The 18,755-nt window shown below is 44.5% G+C and overlaps 1 protein-coding gene across 3 annotated transcripts in view; it reads right to left on the reverse strand.

The window, feature by feature from the left end:
• Nucleotides 1-11,136: 11,136 nt before the first annotated feature.
• Nucleotides 11,137-18,755, reverse strand: part of LOC144497274 (KN motif and ankyrin repeat domain-containing protein 4-like) — a 77,977-nt gene continuing 70,358 nt past the window's right edge. For all 3 annotated transcript variants that reach the window (XM_078218294.1, XM_078218292.1, XM_078218293.1), the window contains 2 exons: nucleotides 16,908-17,108; nucleotides 11,137-12,182 (listed from right to left, as the gene is read on the reverse strand). In XM_078218294.1, coding sequence (XP_078074420.1) covers nucleotides 12,081-12,182; nucleotides 16,908-17,108 — 303 coding nt within the window. In that variant the 3' untranslated portion in view covers nucleotides 11,137-12,080. The remainder of the gene's footprint in view (nucleotides 12,183-16,907; nucleotides 17,109-18,755) is intronic.

Consider the following 18,755-nt stretch of genomic DNA (forward strand, 5'->3'; position numbering starts at 1 on the left):
TTTAAAAATGGTGGGCTGATCTCGAAAGAGTGGGGCTGGCTGGCGGGTAGCTCAAAATGACCTCATTGGCATCTTTCAGGTGGGTGAATCCCACACTCTCGTTTTCTCGCATTTAGCCTCAAAATGGGAGACTTGTGCCCTATTTGTGTAACATAGTCTGCAGGGAAAATAAATAATGAACTTTAAATAATGAACTCAGCAAGAGTGTCTCAGTAAATTGACCAATACAGTGACTAACAGAGGACTACCTGTTCCCTCTGACCTCTGGTACTGGTTAATGGAAATACTAACACTGAATCTTACATGTATCTGGTATTTCTGGAGGTATTGTGTCAGTCTGTGGAATGGGCGAATTGAAATATTCATCGCATATATGTTGACAATAGCTATCTTGGCAAACCTGTATCCTGAGGCTGTTACCCTGTTCCGATATATTTGCTTCAGTAATGCTGACGCCTGAGAAATAAAGCTCACCCGTATCCACCCATTAGGTGGTATGTGATGATGTGTTACCATAGGAACCAGTTGTTGAAGTAAATTTTTAAAAATCCTATCCACTGCTCCCTCAGTTTCTCCGATGTCTGTATGGCATCCATTTGAAGATTTTTCTGCAAACTTCCCTAGATTTTTTAATATTCATTCATGGAATGTGGTCATCGCTGGCTAGGTCAGCATTTATTGCTCATCCCTAATTGCCCTTGAGAAGGTGGTGATGAACTGCCTTCTTGAACTGCTACAGCCCACATGGTGTAGGTATATCCACAGTGCTGTTAGGGAGGGAGCGCCACGTTTCTGGCTCAACAACAGTGAAGGAATGGCAATATACTTCCAAATTAGAATAGTGAGTGGCTTAGAGGGGAACTTCCAGGTGGGGGTGCTGCCATGTTTCTGCTGCCCTTCAAGGTGGTAGCAGCAGTGCGTTTGAAAGCTGCTGTCAGAGGTGCCTTGGTGATTTGCCGCAGTGCATTTTGTAGATGGTACGTACAGATAGCACTGTGTTCCAGTGTTGGAAGGAATGAATGTTTAAGATGATAGATGGGTTGCTCATCAGGTGGGCTGCTTTGTCCGGCTAATGTTGAGTTTCTTGAGTGTTGTTGGAGCTGTGCTCATGATGCAAATGGAAAATATTTCCTCACCCTCCTGACTTGTCAATGCCAGATGGTGGGACAGACTTTGGGGATTCAGGAAGTGAGTTACTCACCACAGAATACCCAGTCTCTGATCTATTCTTAAAGCACAGTAAGAAGTCTCACAACACCAGGTTGGAGTCCAACAGGTTTATTTGGTAGCAAATACCATGGTATTTGCTACCAAATAAACCTGTTGGACTTTAACCTGGTGTTGTGAGACTTCTTACGGTGTTTACCCCAGTCCAACGCCGGCATCTCCACATCATGACTACTCTTATAGCCACAGTTCCAGTGACTCAGTTAGAGCTCTGGTCAATGGTAACATGCTCAACAACACTCAAGAATCTCAATACCATCCAGGACAAAGCAGCCCAATTAAATGGCACTCCTCCACCATCTACATTCATTTCAATCAGTACTGACGCACAGTGGCAGCAGTGTGTACCATCTGCAAGATGCGCTGCTTAAACTCTCCTGGACTTCTTTGATAGCTTTGTAAAACTCATAACCTTTACCCACTGGAAGGAAAAGGGCAGCAGACGCATAGGAAAACCACAAGCTGCAAGTTCCCCTCCAAGACATACACCAACCTGACTTGGGATTATATCAATGTTGCTTCACTATTGCTCACCAGCACCTTCTCAAGGGCAAGTAGGATTTTGTAATAAATGCAGGCCACTTTCCATGAATGAATAAATAATACAATGTATTTATGTAACGAGCATGCATATTTCTTGTTAATCTTTCATGTGATGTAGGCATAAAAGATTAAAAAGAAATATGTATGCACTTTACATAAATGCATTTTTTATCCTTACTTGTTCATTCATAGGATGTGAGTGTCGCTGGTTAGACCAGCATTTTTTTCCATCCCTAATTTCCCTTGAGAAAGTGGTAGTGAGCTGCCTTCTTGAACCGCTGTAATCCGTGTAGTCTAGATGCTCCCACAGTGCTGTTAGGGAGAGAGTTCTAGGATTTTGACCTGGTGAAAGTGATGGAATGGTGATATATTTCCAAGGGAGGATAGTGTGTGGCTTGGAGGGGGACTTGCTGGTGTTGGTGTTCCCATGAATTTGCTGCCTTTGTCTTTCTAGGTGGCAGAGGTCACAGGTTAGGAAGTTACTGTTGAAGGAGCTTTGGTGAGATGCTGTAGTGGATCTTGTGGATGGTACACACTGCTGCCATTGTACATCATTGGTGGAGGGAATGAATGCTCAAAATGATGGCTGGGATGTCAATCAAATGGGGCATGCTTTGTCCTGGATGGCTCCTTGAGCCTCATATGCCTTGTTGGAGCTGCACTCATCCAAATAGGTGGAGAGTATTCCATCACATAGGGTTTGGGGAGTCAGGAGGTAAGTTAATCTCCTCAAAATTCCCAGCCTCTAACCTGCACTTCTAGTTACAGTGTTTATATGGCTAGTCCGGTCCATAGAACCATAGAACCATAGAACATTACAGCTCAGAAACAGGTCTTTTGGCCCTTCTTGTCTGTGCCGAACCATTTTTTGCCTAGTCCCACTGACCTGCACTTGGACCATATCCCTCCACACCCCTCTCATCCATGAACCCGTCCAAGTTTTGCCGGATAAAGCATTTACCACTTTATCCCGCAGCTCATTCCACACTCCCACCACTCTCTGCGTGAAGAAACCCCCCCTAATATTCCCTTCAAACTTTTCTCCTTTCACCCTTAACCCATGCCCTCTGGTTTTTTTCTCCCCAAGCCTCAGTGGAAAAAGCCTGCTTGCATTCACTCTATCTATACCCATCAAAATCTTATACACCTCTATCATATCTCCCCTCATTCTTCTACGCCCCAGGGAATAAAGTCCCAACCTATTCAATCTCTCTCTGTAACTCAGCTTCTCAAGTCCCGGCAACATCCTTGTGAACCTTCTCTGCACTCTTTCAACCTTATTTACATCCTTCCTGTAACTAGGTGACCAAAACTGTACACAATACTCTAAATTCTGCCTCGCCAATGCCTTATATAACCTTACCATAACACTCCAACTTTTATACTCGATACTCCGATTTATAAAGGCCAATGCACCAAAGGCACTCTTTACGACCCTATCCACCTGTGACATCACTTTTAGGGAATTCTGTACCTGTATTCCCAGATCCCTCTGTTCAACTGCACTCTTCAGAGTCCTACCATTTACCCTGTACGTTCTTCTTTGGTTTGTCCTTTCAAAGTGCAATATCTCACACTTGTCTGCATTAAATTCCATTTGCCATTTTTCAGCCCATTTTTCTAGTTGGTCCAAACCCCTCTGCAAGCTTTGAAAACCTTCCTCACTGTCCACTACACCTCCAATCTTTGTATCATCAGCAAATTTGCTGATCCAATTTACCACATTATCACCCAGATCATTGATATAGATGACAAACAACAATGGACCCAACACCGATCCCTGCGGCACACCACTAGTCACAGGCCTCCACTCAGAGAAGCAATCCTCCACAACCACTCTCTGGCTTCTTCCATTGAGCCAGTGTCTTATCCAATTTACTACCTCCCCATGTATACCCAGCGACTAAACCTTCCTAACTAACCTCCCATGAGGGACCTTGTCAAAGGCCTTGCTGAAATCCAGGTAGATAACATCCACCACCTTCCCTTCATCCACTTTCCTGGTAACCTCCTTGAAAAACTCTAATAGATTGGTCAAACATGACCTACCACGCACAAAGCCATGTTGACTCTCCCTAATAAGTCCCTGTCTATCCAAATACTTGTAGATCCTATCCCTTATCACACCTTCCAATAACTTGCCCACCACCGATGTCAAACTTACTGGCCTATAATTTCCAGTTTTTGGTTGCTGGCAAACCCCAGGATGTTGATAGTAATGGTAATGCCATTGATTGTCAAGGGGAGATTCATAGAATCATAGATCCCTGGGAGGTCATTTGGTCCATCAAGTCTGCACCAACCACAATCCCACCCAAGCCCTATCCCTATAACTCCACGCATTTACCCTAGCTAGTCCCCCTGACACTAAGGGGCAATTTAGCATGGCCAATCCACCTAACCCGTACATCTTTGGACTGTGGGAGAAAACCGGAGCATCCGGAGGAAACCCACGCAGACACGGGGAGAACTGTTAGATAGTGCCCCTTTTGGAGATGGTCATTACTTTCCACTTACGTCATGTGAATGTTACTTGCCATTTACAGCCCAAGCTTGAATATTGTCCGGGTCTTATTGCAGTACCTGAGTAGTTGTGAATGGTGCTGACCATTGTGCAATCATCAGCGAACATTCCTACTTCTGACCTTATGATGGAGGGAAGGTATTGATGAAGCAGCTGAAGATTGTTGGGCCTAGGACACTACCCTGAGGGACTCCAGCAGCGATGTCCTGGGACTGAGATTCTGAACTCCAACAACCACAACCATCTTCCTTTGTGCCAGCTATGACTCCAATGGAGAGGTTTCCTCCCTTTTGCTAACAAATAAACAAAAGTTTTGCAAACAATTATTAAAATATTACAAATACCTTTGTAATACATTTACATTTCAAGAAAGATTTTGTGAGAATCGTGGGGTACCCATCTTGCACTCTCTTGATAAAAATCGGATGATACAATTACGATTTGTAAGTTAAGAATTTCATTATCTAGTCATTACGCAATGTTTGATGATCCCGAAACAACAGTGTGAAATGTCCTGAATAAATGTCACTGGGAGATGAAATGTGGATTAGCTGGGCCCAGGCCTTCATTGGCCAGCATTGTGAAACATCATCAACTTGTTTTGTGGGATCCACGTTAAGTGGAATTAGTAACAGTCCGTGGATCAAGATGAGAGAAAAGGAAAGTTTAATGTCTTGAGTCTCAGACAAGATAACTAGCTGCAGCAGTGAGTAACTCAAGGACAGCATATCTCTTTCAAGCCAAGCACTGGCTAGCATGAATTTATTAATTAGCTGATAGTAGTTGATGAGTATAAAAGAACAAGGGATCATGAGAGGCTGACCTGACTTGGATGGATAATAATATTTATGACATTTTTAAAATTGGATGGGTTAACTCAAGTGTAAGTCTATGATTGGGTTAAACTGGTCTCCGTACAGCTTGCTGCATAGGAAGGGAGTCTCTGAACACCAACTCTCCAACAGAGCATCCCACCCAGAACCTATCCCTGTAACCCCACATATTTACCCCACTAATCCCCGTAACCTACACATCTTGGGACACTAAGCGGCAATTTAGGATGGCCAGTCCACCTAACCTGCACATCTTTGGACTGTGGGAGAAGAACGGAGCACCCGGAAGAAACCCACGCAGACACAGAGAGAATGTGCAAACCCACACACAGTCACAAGTTTTGGAGGCATTTGGCCGGGGCGGCATCCAATAGAAATAGCCAAGGAAAGGATAGGTTGACAGGGGTATCCCACACATATCACAGCACAGTGGCACAGTGGTTAGCACTGCTGCCTCACAGCGCCAGGGACCCGGGTTCAGTTTTGGCTTTGGGTGACTGTGTGGAGTTTGAACATTCTCCCTGTGTCTGTGTGGGTTTCCTCCGGGTGCTCCGGTTTCCTCCCACAGTTCAAAGGTGTGCAGATTCAGTGGATTCGACATGATAAATTACTCCTTACTGTCAAAAGATCTGTAGGTTGGGGGAATAGTGGGGCAAATATGAGGGGTTACAGGGATAGCGTATGGGTAAAATGCTCTGTTGGAAAATTGGTGCAGACTCAATGGCCTGAATGGTCTCCTGCACTGTAGAGATTCTATGATTCTATGATCATAGCAACCTGGTGAAGGCACCTGAGACACAGGTAGGTGGGGCTAGACTTGCAGAGATTGGAATGATCTGCCCAGCACATCATGGATAATACAAATCCTGACTCTCTCAGTAACAGTTGCTCAGATACTAATGTATCAAGCTTTGTTTTTGCAATATAACCTCTGTGAGCAATAAGGGTGAAGCCAAATCATTTGGAACTTTGAAACTATAACAATTTCTCTGACTTGACACCAAGGCTCACTGATTTTTTGAGCTGAAACCAAGGCAGTTCAGCTATAACTTCAACAGGTTAGCCTTTCCTAATTTACTCTTCATTCTTACCTTCAGAAAAGGAGGTTTCAAGGTGAGATCCAGTTGAAGTCTTCAAGATTGTAAAAGGTGACAATTAAATTGTTCACTCTGATGAAGGGATCAAGCATCAAGGACAAAAGTTCAAAAGTTTTTGAAAAGTTCTGAGTGACAGGGGAGGTCAGGTGCAATGTTTTGCACTGATCTGTTAGGAAGGTCATTGAGGTGAGCTGTCTAAAAGGGCTCATTTAAATCAAGGCAACTTGATTTGTCTCTGCGGGTTACAGGGGTCACTTTTACAAACGTGTCAACCCAGCAGGAGCCTTGTTCACAGGCTGAGCATGTCAAGGGGGAAAGGAAAATGCATGATTTTCTGTACATGAAATGGATAGAAAATCATGGTTAGCACCTGCTTGATTTTCCCAGCAGTTTGCAAGTCTGCATTGATTGAATGGCCTCAGTCACTCGCACAGCAATTCAAACAATCTCGGCAATTGTTCTCCACAATCTAAAGTGCACCTTTTATAGTCTAGAATCTGGTCTAATTGTGACATTGAAAGAAAAGGCAGACGTCTCTGAAGCTGCCTGCAACCTTGGTGGTGGACAAGAACGCAGATTCTAGCAGCAACTAAAAAGTCGGAAAGCCACTGACGTTAAATCAGATTGCAATTCTCCCAATGGCGGGTGAGTCTTTCCACTGCCTGGCCGTCTGGTGTCATTTCTATTCATTTCTGTCTCATGAACGCTCATTAAAACAGCTGCCTGCTAGCATCCCATTGGGCCTTGCAATTTTGCATCACGCCAGCATGAAATTACATCGGCCTGGAACTCAACTGATAAAGGGTGGCGTGCACAAGGTGACCCTCCATTCACCCGGGACTTCGAGGTGAATGCAACAAAGCCTATCACTCATAGTGCTGTGCTGTTCCTGATGCGCTATAAATCACGTTGCTGGGGCAGAACAGTTCCTGCCCGCCATCTCCATGCCCAGCTGGTCTTCATGGACAGCACCGAGCTGCTGGACCCTTGGAGCCTCCTGTGTCACTGAGTCAGATCAGTACAGCGCTTGGGGTTGGGGAGTCCAGGGATCTCCTTCCCCCTAGCGCCATACAGCAGGGTCTATCCGGACAGCACTGTGCTGCGGGATTTGCGCAGCCACCACAACAATGGTCCAAAGTGCGACTGAGGGTGGAGTGCCAGGTGAGGGGGAAGAGATGGGTGGAGGGGGAGACTGGAGGGATAGTTTGCACATCAAGGGAGGGATGAAGACAAGATAGGCAATGTGGAAGGAAGTCTGTGCAAGGTGGGGGTGGGTAAGGGTGAGGGCTCACAATGGCAGGCAGAGGGGCAAGGAGATGGATGAAAAAGACAAACAATGGAAGGGAGAAGGAAGACCGAGGGGAGGGAAGCTGGATCTCAACAAGGCTGCCTGAAAAACTCTCAAACGGGGGGCGGGGGGGGGGGGGGGGGTCAAAGGGATACTACATGGTTTACTGGAAGGTGATATACAAAGATGCAGTGGATAAGGTCCAAATGGGCATGGGTGCCTTGCCGGTGATAGGTTCAGTTGGGAGGTGGTTGAATAGAGGAACAGACTTCTTGAGGCTGCCAGCCTTTTCCCTCTGAGTTGCTAACATCCAGAATGGTCTGGTGAAGATTGGTAGGATGGAGAGAGTGATATGGACTGGTGTTTAAATATGGCACCGAGACTTTCAAACCCGCTAGCCAAGGGCAGGCAGATGGATCAGCCTCTGGCTGCCAGGGGAGTTGGAGGCAAACTCGCCTGTGCATATTTAATGAGGTTCCAAGCACAGAATCTGGCGTGGGGAACCTGCTATTTTGGCCAAAAGGATGGGAGCCTCCAGAGCCACCTGCCACTGCACTTAGTCTCAAAAAGGAGAAATCCAACCAAAAAATTTACATTTATATCGTGCTTTCCATAACCTCAGGATCTTATAAAGAAATAATTTTGCAGCATAAACACTCTAAAAACCCATCCTGTTGCTACAATCGCTGGGGTGGGGGTGGGGGGGGGGGGGAGGGGGGTGCAAGGACGGTGTAAAATTGGGCTTTGTTATTGTATAGTCACTATTTGTAAAGTAGGAAACATGACAGCCAATTTTTACACAGGAACATCCCACAAACAGAGCCAAAATAATGACAAAGTCACTTGTCTGAGTGATGTTATTTAAAGGATGAGTATTGGCCTGGACACTGATGCTGAACACTCCTGCTCTGCTTAGATTTGGGCTACTTATGTTCACCCAGGAGGTCAGACAGGGTCACGGTTTAATATTTCAACGGAAGAATGACACCTCTGACAGTGCGGCTCTCCCTTAATACTGTGTGAAACGTCAATCTGGATTGTGTGTTCAAGCCTCTCTGTAGTGGGGCCTGAACCCACAATCTTCTGGCACAAAAGCGAGTTTGATACCCGCAGAGCTTTGTTTGATATACAGCACCTTTGTTGTCAGCACAGATGTTGTACACATGTGATGCAACATTTGTTCTCCCATCTTTAAGGAGGGTGGACTGAAACTTCAGTCAGTTAAGACATGATTTCCAATCAATAAACCAATTTATTTTACATCAATTATTGAGTGCAATTTTCCACCAAGTACCGATGTACTACCATTCTTCGTACCACTGAAATAAATAAAATGCAACTCTGCCTATTTTTTCATTTGAAATTCACTTACAAGCTAACTAATCTCAATCTTCCTCTGGTACAGGTTGCCCAATTGTTTTCCTTCCTCAGGTTTTTGGTTTTCCAACTGAGAGAGAGAGAGCAGGAGAGAGGGAGAGAGATCGATCTTGGCTGGAACTCTTTGACCTCGCCCCTGGCTGGGATTCTCCGGTCCCGCTGCAGTGAACGGAGATTTGGCTGAGCGTCAAATTCTGCGTTCTTTCTGGCAGTGGGAGCTGGCCCTTTTCTAGTTCTTTGAGTCGGCAAAAAGCCTTTTCTCATTTAACACATTCGCACCAAACCTACTGAAACAAATCAATGTTGATGGTCAAATATATTTCTTTAATTTCATGGCCGTTTGTTGTTGGACCCCTGACATGCCTCCCAATGTTTAGAATCTATACTAAGGTATGCGAACAGTCGGATTGTTGTTCAATCTGGTGACCTACCCAGGAATTATCTACCACCATATATATCAAATATACACAATTATTTTAATGCTTTCTAATTAATATTTTAAATTGTAGTGACAATAATCAAGACAATAATCACGTTAGCAGCTGTTAAATATTGAGTCAAAGATACTGAATTTTAATCGATAATAATATTATAAATGAGTATGATTCTGCTTTTGTGATGTGAGTAAAACACCAAATGCTGCAGCAATATAGTTAGCAATATAGGCCTTGGCAGGTAGGATTAAGGAAAACCCGAAGGCGTTCTATAAATATGTGAAGAGTAAAAGGATGAGACGTGAAGGAATAGGGCCTATAAAAGGTGAAGGCGGGAAAATCTGTACGGAACCAGTAGAAATGGCAGAGGTGCTCAATGAGTATTTTGCCTCGGTTTTCATAGAGGAGAAGGACCTGGGTGGATGTACTGCGGGCTTGCGGTGGACTGAAAAGATTGAGTATGTGGACTTTAACAAAGAGGTTGTGCTGGAATCTTTGAATGGCATCAAGATAGATAAGTCGCCGGGTCCGGATGGGATGTACCCCAGGTTACTGTGGGAGGCGAGGGAAGAGATTGCAGAGCCTCTGGCGATGATCTTTGCATCGTCGATGGAGACGGGAGAGGTGCCAGAGGATTGGAGGATTGCGGATGTGGTTCCTATTTTCAAGAAGGGGGATAGGGATAGCCCAGGAAATTACCGACCGGTGAGTCTAACCTCAGTGGTTGGTAAGCTGATGGAGAAGATCCTGAGGGACAGGATTTATGAGCATTTAGAGAGGTTTAGTATGCTCAAGAATACTCAGCATGGCTTTGTCAAAGGCAGATCATGCCTTACGAGCCTGGTGGAGTTCTTCGAAAATGTGACTAAACACATTGACGAAGGGAAAGCGGTAGATGTGGTTTATATGGATTTTAGCAAGGCGTTCGATAAGGTCCCCCATGCAAGGCTTCTAGAAAAAGTGAGAGGGCATGGGATCCAAGGGGCTGCTGCCCTGTGGATCCAGAACTGGCTTGCCCAAAGGAGGCAGAGTGTGGGTATAGATGGGTCTTTTTCTAAATGGAGGTCGGTCACCAGTGGTGTGCCCCAGGAATCTGTTCTGGGACCCTTGCTGTTTGTCATTTTCATAAATGACCTGAATGAGGAAGTGGAGGGATGGGTTGGTAAGTTTGCCGATGACACAAAGGTTGGTGGGGTTGTGGATAGTCTGGAGGGATGTCAGAAGTTACAGAGGGACATAGATAGGATACAAGACTGGGTGGAGAAGTGGCAGATGGACTTCAACCCAGATAAATGCGCAGTGGTCCATTTTGGCAGGTCAAATGGGATGAAGGAGTACAATATAAAGGGAAAGACTCTTAGTACTGTAGAGGATCAGAAGGACCTTGGGGTCCGGGTCCATAGGACTCTAAAATCGGCCCGCAGGTGGAGGAGGTGGTTAAGAAGGCATATGGTGTGCTGGCCTTTATCAATCGAGGGATTGAGTTTAGGAGTCCGGGGATAATGATGCAGCTATATAAGACCCTCGTCAGACCCCACTTGGAGTACTATGCTCAGTTCTGGTCACCTCATTACAGGAAGGATGTGGAAAAGATTGAAAGGGTGCAGAGGAGATTTACAAGGATGTTGCCTGGATTGAGTGGCACGCCTTATGAGGATAGGCTGAGGGAGCTCAGTCTTTTTTCCTTGGAGAGACGTAGGATGAGAGGAGACCTAATAGAGGTATATAAGATGTTGAGAGGCATAGATCGGGTGGACACTCAGAGGCTTTTTCCCAGGGTGGAAATGGCTGATACGAGAGGACACAGGTTTAAGATGCTGGGGGGCAGGTACAGGGGAAATGTTAGGGGGAAGTTTTTCACACAGAGGGTGGTGGGCAAGTGGAATCAGCTGCCGTCAGTGGTGGTGGAGGCAAACTCAATAGGGTCTTTTAAGAGACTCCTGGATGAGTACATGGGACTTAATAGGATGGAGGGTTATAGGTAGGCCTAAAAGGTCGGGATATGTTCGGCACAACTTGTGGGGCCCAAGGGCCTGTTTTGTGCTGTAGTTTTTCTATGTTTCTATGTTTCTATAGTTGTTCTTGAAACCATCTCATTTCAACTCAGTGACAATGCATTTTCACCAAGATTCTTGCAAAACCTGTGAACATGATGAGAGTGCAAGCATATGAATATACTGTATATTAAACGTAGCTTGTGTTTATCCTTTGTTTTAGAAAGTGATGGACTTGAATATTTTGGTCATAATTGAAATGGGATTTGTATAATTTAATTCGAGATTATGTAATCATTTATTTTTAAGCATCTTATTGGCTAGAGCATTGAGAGATCATCATACAACATTAACTGGGTAGCATACACGCAACGCAGAATTTAATGTCAATCTTGTTTGGAACAAAGCAGGATCTTTGCAGAATTATTATATAACAAGCTGCAAAGCAGTATATTTGGAACAGTCAGGTACACTTACTAAGGTGAGAAATTCTGATGGAGGGTGGGGGTAGAGATGGTAATTCAAGTTGGATTCTCACACACAAAAAGAACTTTTAAATGGTTGGTCAAGGGGGAAAAAAAATTAAAGCTTGTATTAAAATACTTGGGACAATTAATTTGGTCGTAAGAGTTGTGAGCCTTTTCAAATGAACAATCCAGAGATGTGAGGCTGTGATGTTTTTGCAGCTCCGAGTTCAGAAATAAATGGCTTTACTGTTTGCTTCTGATTGTGGAGGAGTGAGAGAGGCAGCAGAGAATGTAAGTCAAAGGGTGGGCAAGGTGCCACAATCCATGTGGGTGTTCAACAGTGCAACAATGTCCTCCTGCCCAGCTTGTGACGCAATGGTTAACGCAGTGCTACCATCCTGCAGGGGAGACATGAGAGAGAAGCAGATGCTGAAACTCCGGACATACGACAAGCATTCATCAACAATGTTTTATCGAGAGGCGCATTCCCTGCCAATGTTATGTTCAAAAACCATTCTGAGGAATGTTGTAACACTGGGAAATGGGATGCAGACTGCACTTAGCACTCAGTGTGTGTGTGTGAAGTATATTGCTTCAAATCACACAGCTGGGGATAATTATCAAGTGGTGGTGAGGTTTATCCCCAAAGGAAAGGAAATAAAACTGTAAGAGCAGTAGTTCTATCAAATTGCTCCATTTTAATTACATTTTTTTTTTCATTTGAGTCATGCAAATTGATCTCACCCTCCTTCCCAATAACATTCCTTTGTCTTCCTGAACAGTTTAAATAAAAAGGGCTTGATTTTAGTCTGCTCACAAGGCAAGCAACACAGTAAGACTGCCAAAGGTCACAGTGAAGGAGGTAGATGGCAAATAGTTCCCTTCAACCCTGGGGCAACATTATAAGTGAAGTTCCATTGTATGCTGCTGACAAGCACCATAGAGGAAACAGAGGTGTTTGAAATAATCCCTGTAATTATGTTACACATCGTCAGCCGCAATCACAACAATATTCCTCTGAAATTATCTTTCAGTAGCAATTAGCACGTTAGCTCGAAATACAATAAATCATTTGCATCAAATTGAAGTTCAAATTGAACAATAGAGAATAAAAAGCTTCAACTTCACTTCCAATCACCAACCAATCAATTTGATATATTCAAAATTAACGAGGCAGATTGCTCCAAGAAATGAAAATAACATTTGAATCTATGTTTTTATTTTTTTCTGTGCTCACAAAACCAAAGGGGCATTTTGTTTTTGCTTTGGGTACTCGGTTTTATTATCAAGTATTCTCGAGTCGGTATTACTAAAGCAGGTTAAAACTCTCTCTACTTTGGCTCAATCCTCAATCCAAACCTCTCCAACCGGTACTGCTGAGAATGATAGTTCCCCTGGACAGTGAAGCCAAAGCTACAACACCATAGGTGGCTCAGCCCGACAGGAGGAGCATAGAATCACGGAATCACAGAATCCGTACAGGACAGAAGAAGGCCATTCAGCCCATCTAGTCTGTGCTGTGCATAATCCCATCCAGGCCCTATTCCTGCAATCTTACACATTTACCCTGCTAATTCCCCTGACACTAGCATGGCCAATCAACCTAACCTGCACATCTTTGGAGTGTAGGAGGAAACCGGAGCACCCAGAAGAAACCCACGCAGACATGGGGAGAACGTGCAAACTCCACACAGACAGTGACCCGAGGCCGGAAATGAACCTGGTCCCTGGTGCAGTGAGCAGCAGTGCTAACCACTGTGCCACCATGCCACTCAAGGGCAGGAGAAAACAATAGTAATAGGGGACCCTATAGTCAGGGAAATGGACAGATGTTTCTGGGGCTGCAGATGTGAATCCAGGATGGCATGTTGCCAGGAATATGGGATGTGGATGGGAAAGAGGAGTTGAGGTAGGAGATCAGCCACGATTGTATTGAATAGCAGGAGCAAAACAAAGCAAAACCCTGCTCCTATTTCTTATGTCCTTATGTTCTTACATCACTGAGAACCACAGAGCACTCTGAAGAGGGAGGGTGAATAGCCAGTGGATGTGGCCCACACTGGTACAATGATGTAGGTAGAAAGAGGGATCAGGTCCTGCTGGAAGGTTTTAGGTGGCTAGAAAGGTGACTAGCAAGAGGGACCTCAAAGATAATAAGCTTCAGATTAGTTATACTGGGTATTAAAGATGGAGCAGATTAATATATGGATGGATAGATGGTGCATAAGGGAGGGCTTCAAATTCCTGGGTCATCAGGGCCAGTTCTGGGGGAGCTGAGACCTGTACTAGCCAGATGGAATGAACCTTAATAGGATGAGATGACTGTCCTGGTGGGGCATTTGACTTGAGCTGGGAACAGCTTGAACTAACTTGGCAGGGGACTGGAAGCCAGGATGTAACATTAGAGAGGAAACTTAAGGTGCACAAAGGACTAGAAAGCACGAGAGTAAGAAATAAAAAAGGAAAAAAATATAGAAGTAAGAAATAAGAAACATTAGGTAGAGCCAGAATCAGACGGAATACAATAAGGTCTAAATCAGGTCTATGTGAATGTAGGGAGGATGGCAAATAAGGTTGGTGACTGACAGAAACAGATAATCACAGGGGAATAGGATGTTTTGGTGATAACAGACCTGGCTTGAAATAGGGCAGGACTGAGTATTAAATTATCCTGGATACAAAAGTGTCCAGCAAAGATAAGGAAAGAAAGAATGGAGGAAGAGTGGCAATATTGATTAAGGAGAATATTACAGTGCAGGTGTCACAAGATGGCCCGGAGGTGTCAAGGACATAATTTATTTGGTTAGATCAAAGAAACGATGGAGATATCAATGCACTGCTGGGTGTAGTCTACAGGCCGACAAATAGTGGGAATGATACAGAGGAACAGATTTGGAGCAAAGTGACCAAGAGGTGCAAAAACCGCAGGGTAGTTATAATGGGGTAGTTATAACGGGGCAGTTAAATATAAACTAGGGCAAGGAGGGAGAAAGGTTTCCTTAGTATGTTCAGGAGAATTGCCTTGATCAGTATGTTTGTAGCTTAAAAAAGGGGGCATTGCTGGATCTGGTTGTGGAGAATAAGGTGGTTCAAATGGATCCTTTAGGGAACAATCTTCATAGGGTCAGAAGGTTTAAGTTAGCTATGGAAAAGAACAAGTATTCACGTCTGCAGTCACAGAAGCATCAACTGTTCCTCTAGCTACAGAATTCCTGATTATTGTTGCTTTCTTCATCATCCTCCTGCCAACATGTGCAGTTGAACCAGCCATGGTGCCATGGAGTTTTTAAAAAGGGTACATGTTCAGAGGGTCGTGGGGGTATTTGTGCATGAATTGTTGAGGGTGGCAGGCCAGATTGAGAAAACGGTGAACAGGGAATATGCTATTGTGAGCTTTATAAATAGGAGCAGAGTACCAAAGCAAAGAGCTTGCGGTGAGGTTTTACAAAAAGGCTGCTTCAGCCTCAGCTGGAGTATTGTGTCCAATTCTGGACACTGCAACTGCAACAGAGATTTATGAAAATGGTTCCAGGGATAAGGGACGAGCTACATGAATATATTGGAGAATCTGGGTCTGTTCTCCATAGAGAAGAGAAGATTGAGAGGAGATTTGATGAAGGTGTTCAAAAGTACAAGAGAATAGATAGGAAGATGGGGAGTAGATGGGTCGACCAGAGGGCACTGAGTTAAGGTGCTTGGCAAAGGAAGCAATGGCGACATGAGGATAAACCATTGCATGCAGCACATGGTTAGGATCTGGAATGCACTACCTGAGTGGGTGATGGAGGTCAATTCAACCGAGGCATTCAAGAGGGAATTGGGTGATTATCTGAAGAGAAAATATTTGCAGGGCTATAGAGAAAAGGTGGGGGAGTGGGACTAAGTGAGTTGCCCTTGCAGAATCAGCGTGGATAAGAAGGGACAATTCTCTTATAAACTTAACCACTCTTTAAAAATAGTTAGCAAATCCAGGCATAATTGCTTTGACTTGGTACCCACTTTGGAGCTTTCAGAGAGGTCTTTTCAGAGGGGGAGAGAGCCTCCAGGCTTTGTCTTTAACCAGCTGCAGTCAGCAACTGCTCTTCTTAAGATGAAAATTAAACTGATTTCCTGCTACAAGCCTAGCTTCTCCCATTTCTAGTATCACATGACTCTGTCACCTTTAATCATAAAACATCCCAATAAGCTTCTGCTAAATAAATACTTAAATGGCTAAAATGAGTAATTATCCTGCATTCCCTCCAAACAAACTGACTACTTGTAACAAAACATTGCATCTTAAAGCAGTGCCCCTTATACATAAAATATATTAACAACACAGTATCATCATAACCCCTACTTCAGGATCATTATTCAAGAGGGCTCCAGAAAGATGAAAAGTTATAGATGCATGAAAAAGGAAATCCAGTTTCTTGGTCTCACCCAATCAGAGTTTGAACAGAGTGGATATTAAGACTAACGTGGTTAATATATGAAAACCAGGTGGAGCCAAAGATAAGTAGAAAAAACATCATCTCCTGAAGGACATGGAGATGCAGATTTAGTGAATTAGCCACTGAATTAAGAGGAGTGAAAATTGTACACATGGAAGGTGAGCAATCCAAGGTAAGTTCATAGAATCATAGAATCCCTACAGTGCAGAAAAAGGCCATTTGGCCCATCGGGCCTGCACCAACAACAGACCCACCCAGGCCCTATCCCAGTAACCCCATGTATTTTACCCTGCTAATCCCCCTGACGCGAAGGGGCAATTTAGCATGGCCAATCAACCTAACCCACACATCTTTGGAGTTTGGATGTGAGGGAAAAGCTGCAAACTATTGACTCTCAGTGGCCTCAATCTGTCATCATATTGTCTGTATGAATGTCCGGCTATGCAGGTCACAAATTATCCATTTAAATAACTTTAATTGCCTGCATCAAACTGATTAACTGCCTTCCAGGCCATTGTGACTGTGCACTGAACACTGGTAAGTTAGAGTTCTGCAGCAATTAGAGTTGATGAATGAAGAAGGGAACGAAGAGAGTCGATAGAGGATGAGTGATACATGAAAATCTGAAGGATGAGAAGGAAGGGAATGGAAGAAAGAACAGACCGTAAACTATATGAGAAATGAACTCACTTTATCAGTCAATGCTGTGTCACAGCCGGGCTGTGCTAACAGAAGCTTAACAATCTCCACGTGCCCATGCTCACTTGCACACATGAGTGCAGTGGATCCATCATCATCCTGGATATTCATATTAGCCCCATATGACAGGAGAGCTTTGACCATATTGATCCTTCCGTGACTGACAGCCAACATTAATGCGGTCTGACCAGCCTGTAAAAATTAATTAAACAATTATCTTTGGTGGTTACAAATCTTAAATTGATATTTTGGTCATACATTAAAATTATTATTTTATAGTCATTCATGGGACACAGACATCACTGGCGAGGCCTGTATTTTATTTCCCATCCCTAATTGCCCTTGAGGAGATGGTGGTGAGCCACTTTCTGGAATTGCTGCGGTCCATGGGGTGTAGGTACACCCACGGTGCTGTTGGGGAGCGAGTTCCAGGATTTTGACCCAGCAGCGGTGAAGGAATGGCGATATATTTTCAAGTCAGGGTAATGTGTGGTTGGAGGGGGACATCCAGGTGATGGTGTTCTCATGTGTCTGCTGCCTTTGCCCTTCTAGATGATAGTGGTCGGGGGGGTTGTGTTCAGGAACTGTTAAGGACTGACTCCCACAAAGTCCTGTCAAAGATATTATAAACCTAAATCTGGGGCCATGAAGAATTCCACGCAGCAGGTAGGGGCTAGGACTTGGAGAAATTTCAACTCTGTTGTGATCGGGAAAATATTTGTCTCACCGTTATGCCCTAGACTGGTTCTGATCATCTGATGGGACTGGAAAGGAATTTTACAGACTATTTCTTTCCCTGGTATTTCCTCTCTTTGGAGATTATGGCCAGGGTTTTGCAACCTTGCTGCAGCCTATTCCTACGCACCCCTACCCCACCCCAGGCGAATTCAGCAGGCCATTTAAACCTCCATTCAGTATCGTGGGACCTTAATATCCCACCAAATGGGTTGAGTGGGTTGGTGCCAGTGGCATTCATGGTGCTCCAACCATCATGAGGATGACGCAGGTTTACTGCAGCAGCTGGTCTTTCCATGTCAGTCATTTTTGGATGTTTGTATCTTTAACTACTCAGCGTGAAAAGCCAAATAGTGGGCTCAGAAACAATTTTCATCTTGCCAGTAGTTGACAGCAGGCCCTAGTCTTTCACATGCTGGATGCATTTAATAGTTCTGTTCACCATCTTCATCTGGACTCAGGAAAACCTGACCTGTGCACTTTGACACCTCACAAATGTACAACTCTCCCAGGTGTGCCTCCGCAAAACATTTCTGCTATTTTACCCTGAGGTGGGGCTTGCAGTGCAGTTTGTGAGCTGCACTGGAATGCATGAGGAGTGTCGGTGGCTAGGCGGGTCAGATAGAAGGCCTACCCCAGTTCTCCAACACACGATCCTGGTTCCCAACAGTTTTTGAAAGCCTCTTAAATCTCAACCTCCCTCAACCCCCCACCCATCCCCGTGCCAGCCCTCTGATCACCCATGCCACTCTATGCCCCCCAAGTGTCGCAATTCGCACGCCAAAACGTACCTGCGCACCCAGGCAAAAATTTGGCCTCTGATCTCAGCTTCCAAACCTTGGAGTTTGGCAGTAATGAATGTGAGGGAAAAGCTGCAAACTACCGACTGACTCTCAGTGGCCTCAGTCTGTTGTTTTATCGTTTGTATGAATGCTTGGCTATGCAAGTCACAAACTATTTATGTAAATAACTTTAATTGCCTGCATCAATCCCATTTCAGGCCATCGTGAGTGTGCACTAAGCACGGGTAAGTGAGATTTTTGCAGCAGTTAAAAGATATCCCAGTGTGAGAGGTCAGCTGGTGTACACATATTCCAAGCACGG

Source organism: Mustelus asterias, chromosome 8 (genome assembly GCF_964213995.1).
Source record: "Mustelus asterias chromosome 8, sMusAst1.hap1.1, whole genome shotgun sequence".
Classification (NCBI taxonomy): Eukaryota; Metazoa; Chordata; class Chondrichthyes; order Carcharhiniformes; family Triakidae; genus Mustelus; species Mustelus asterias.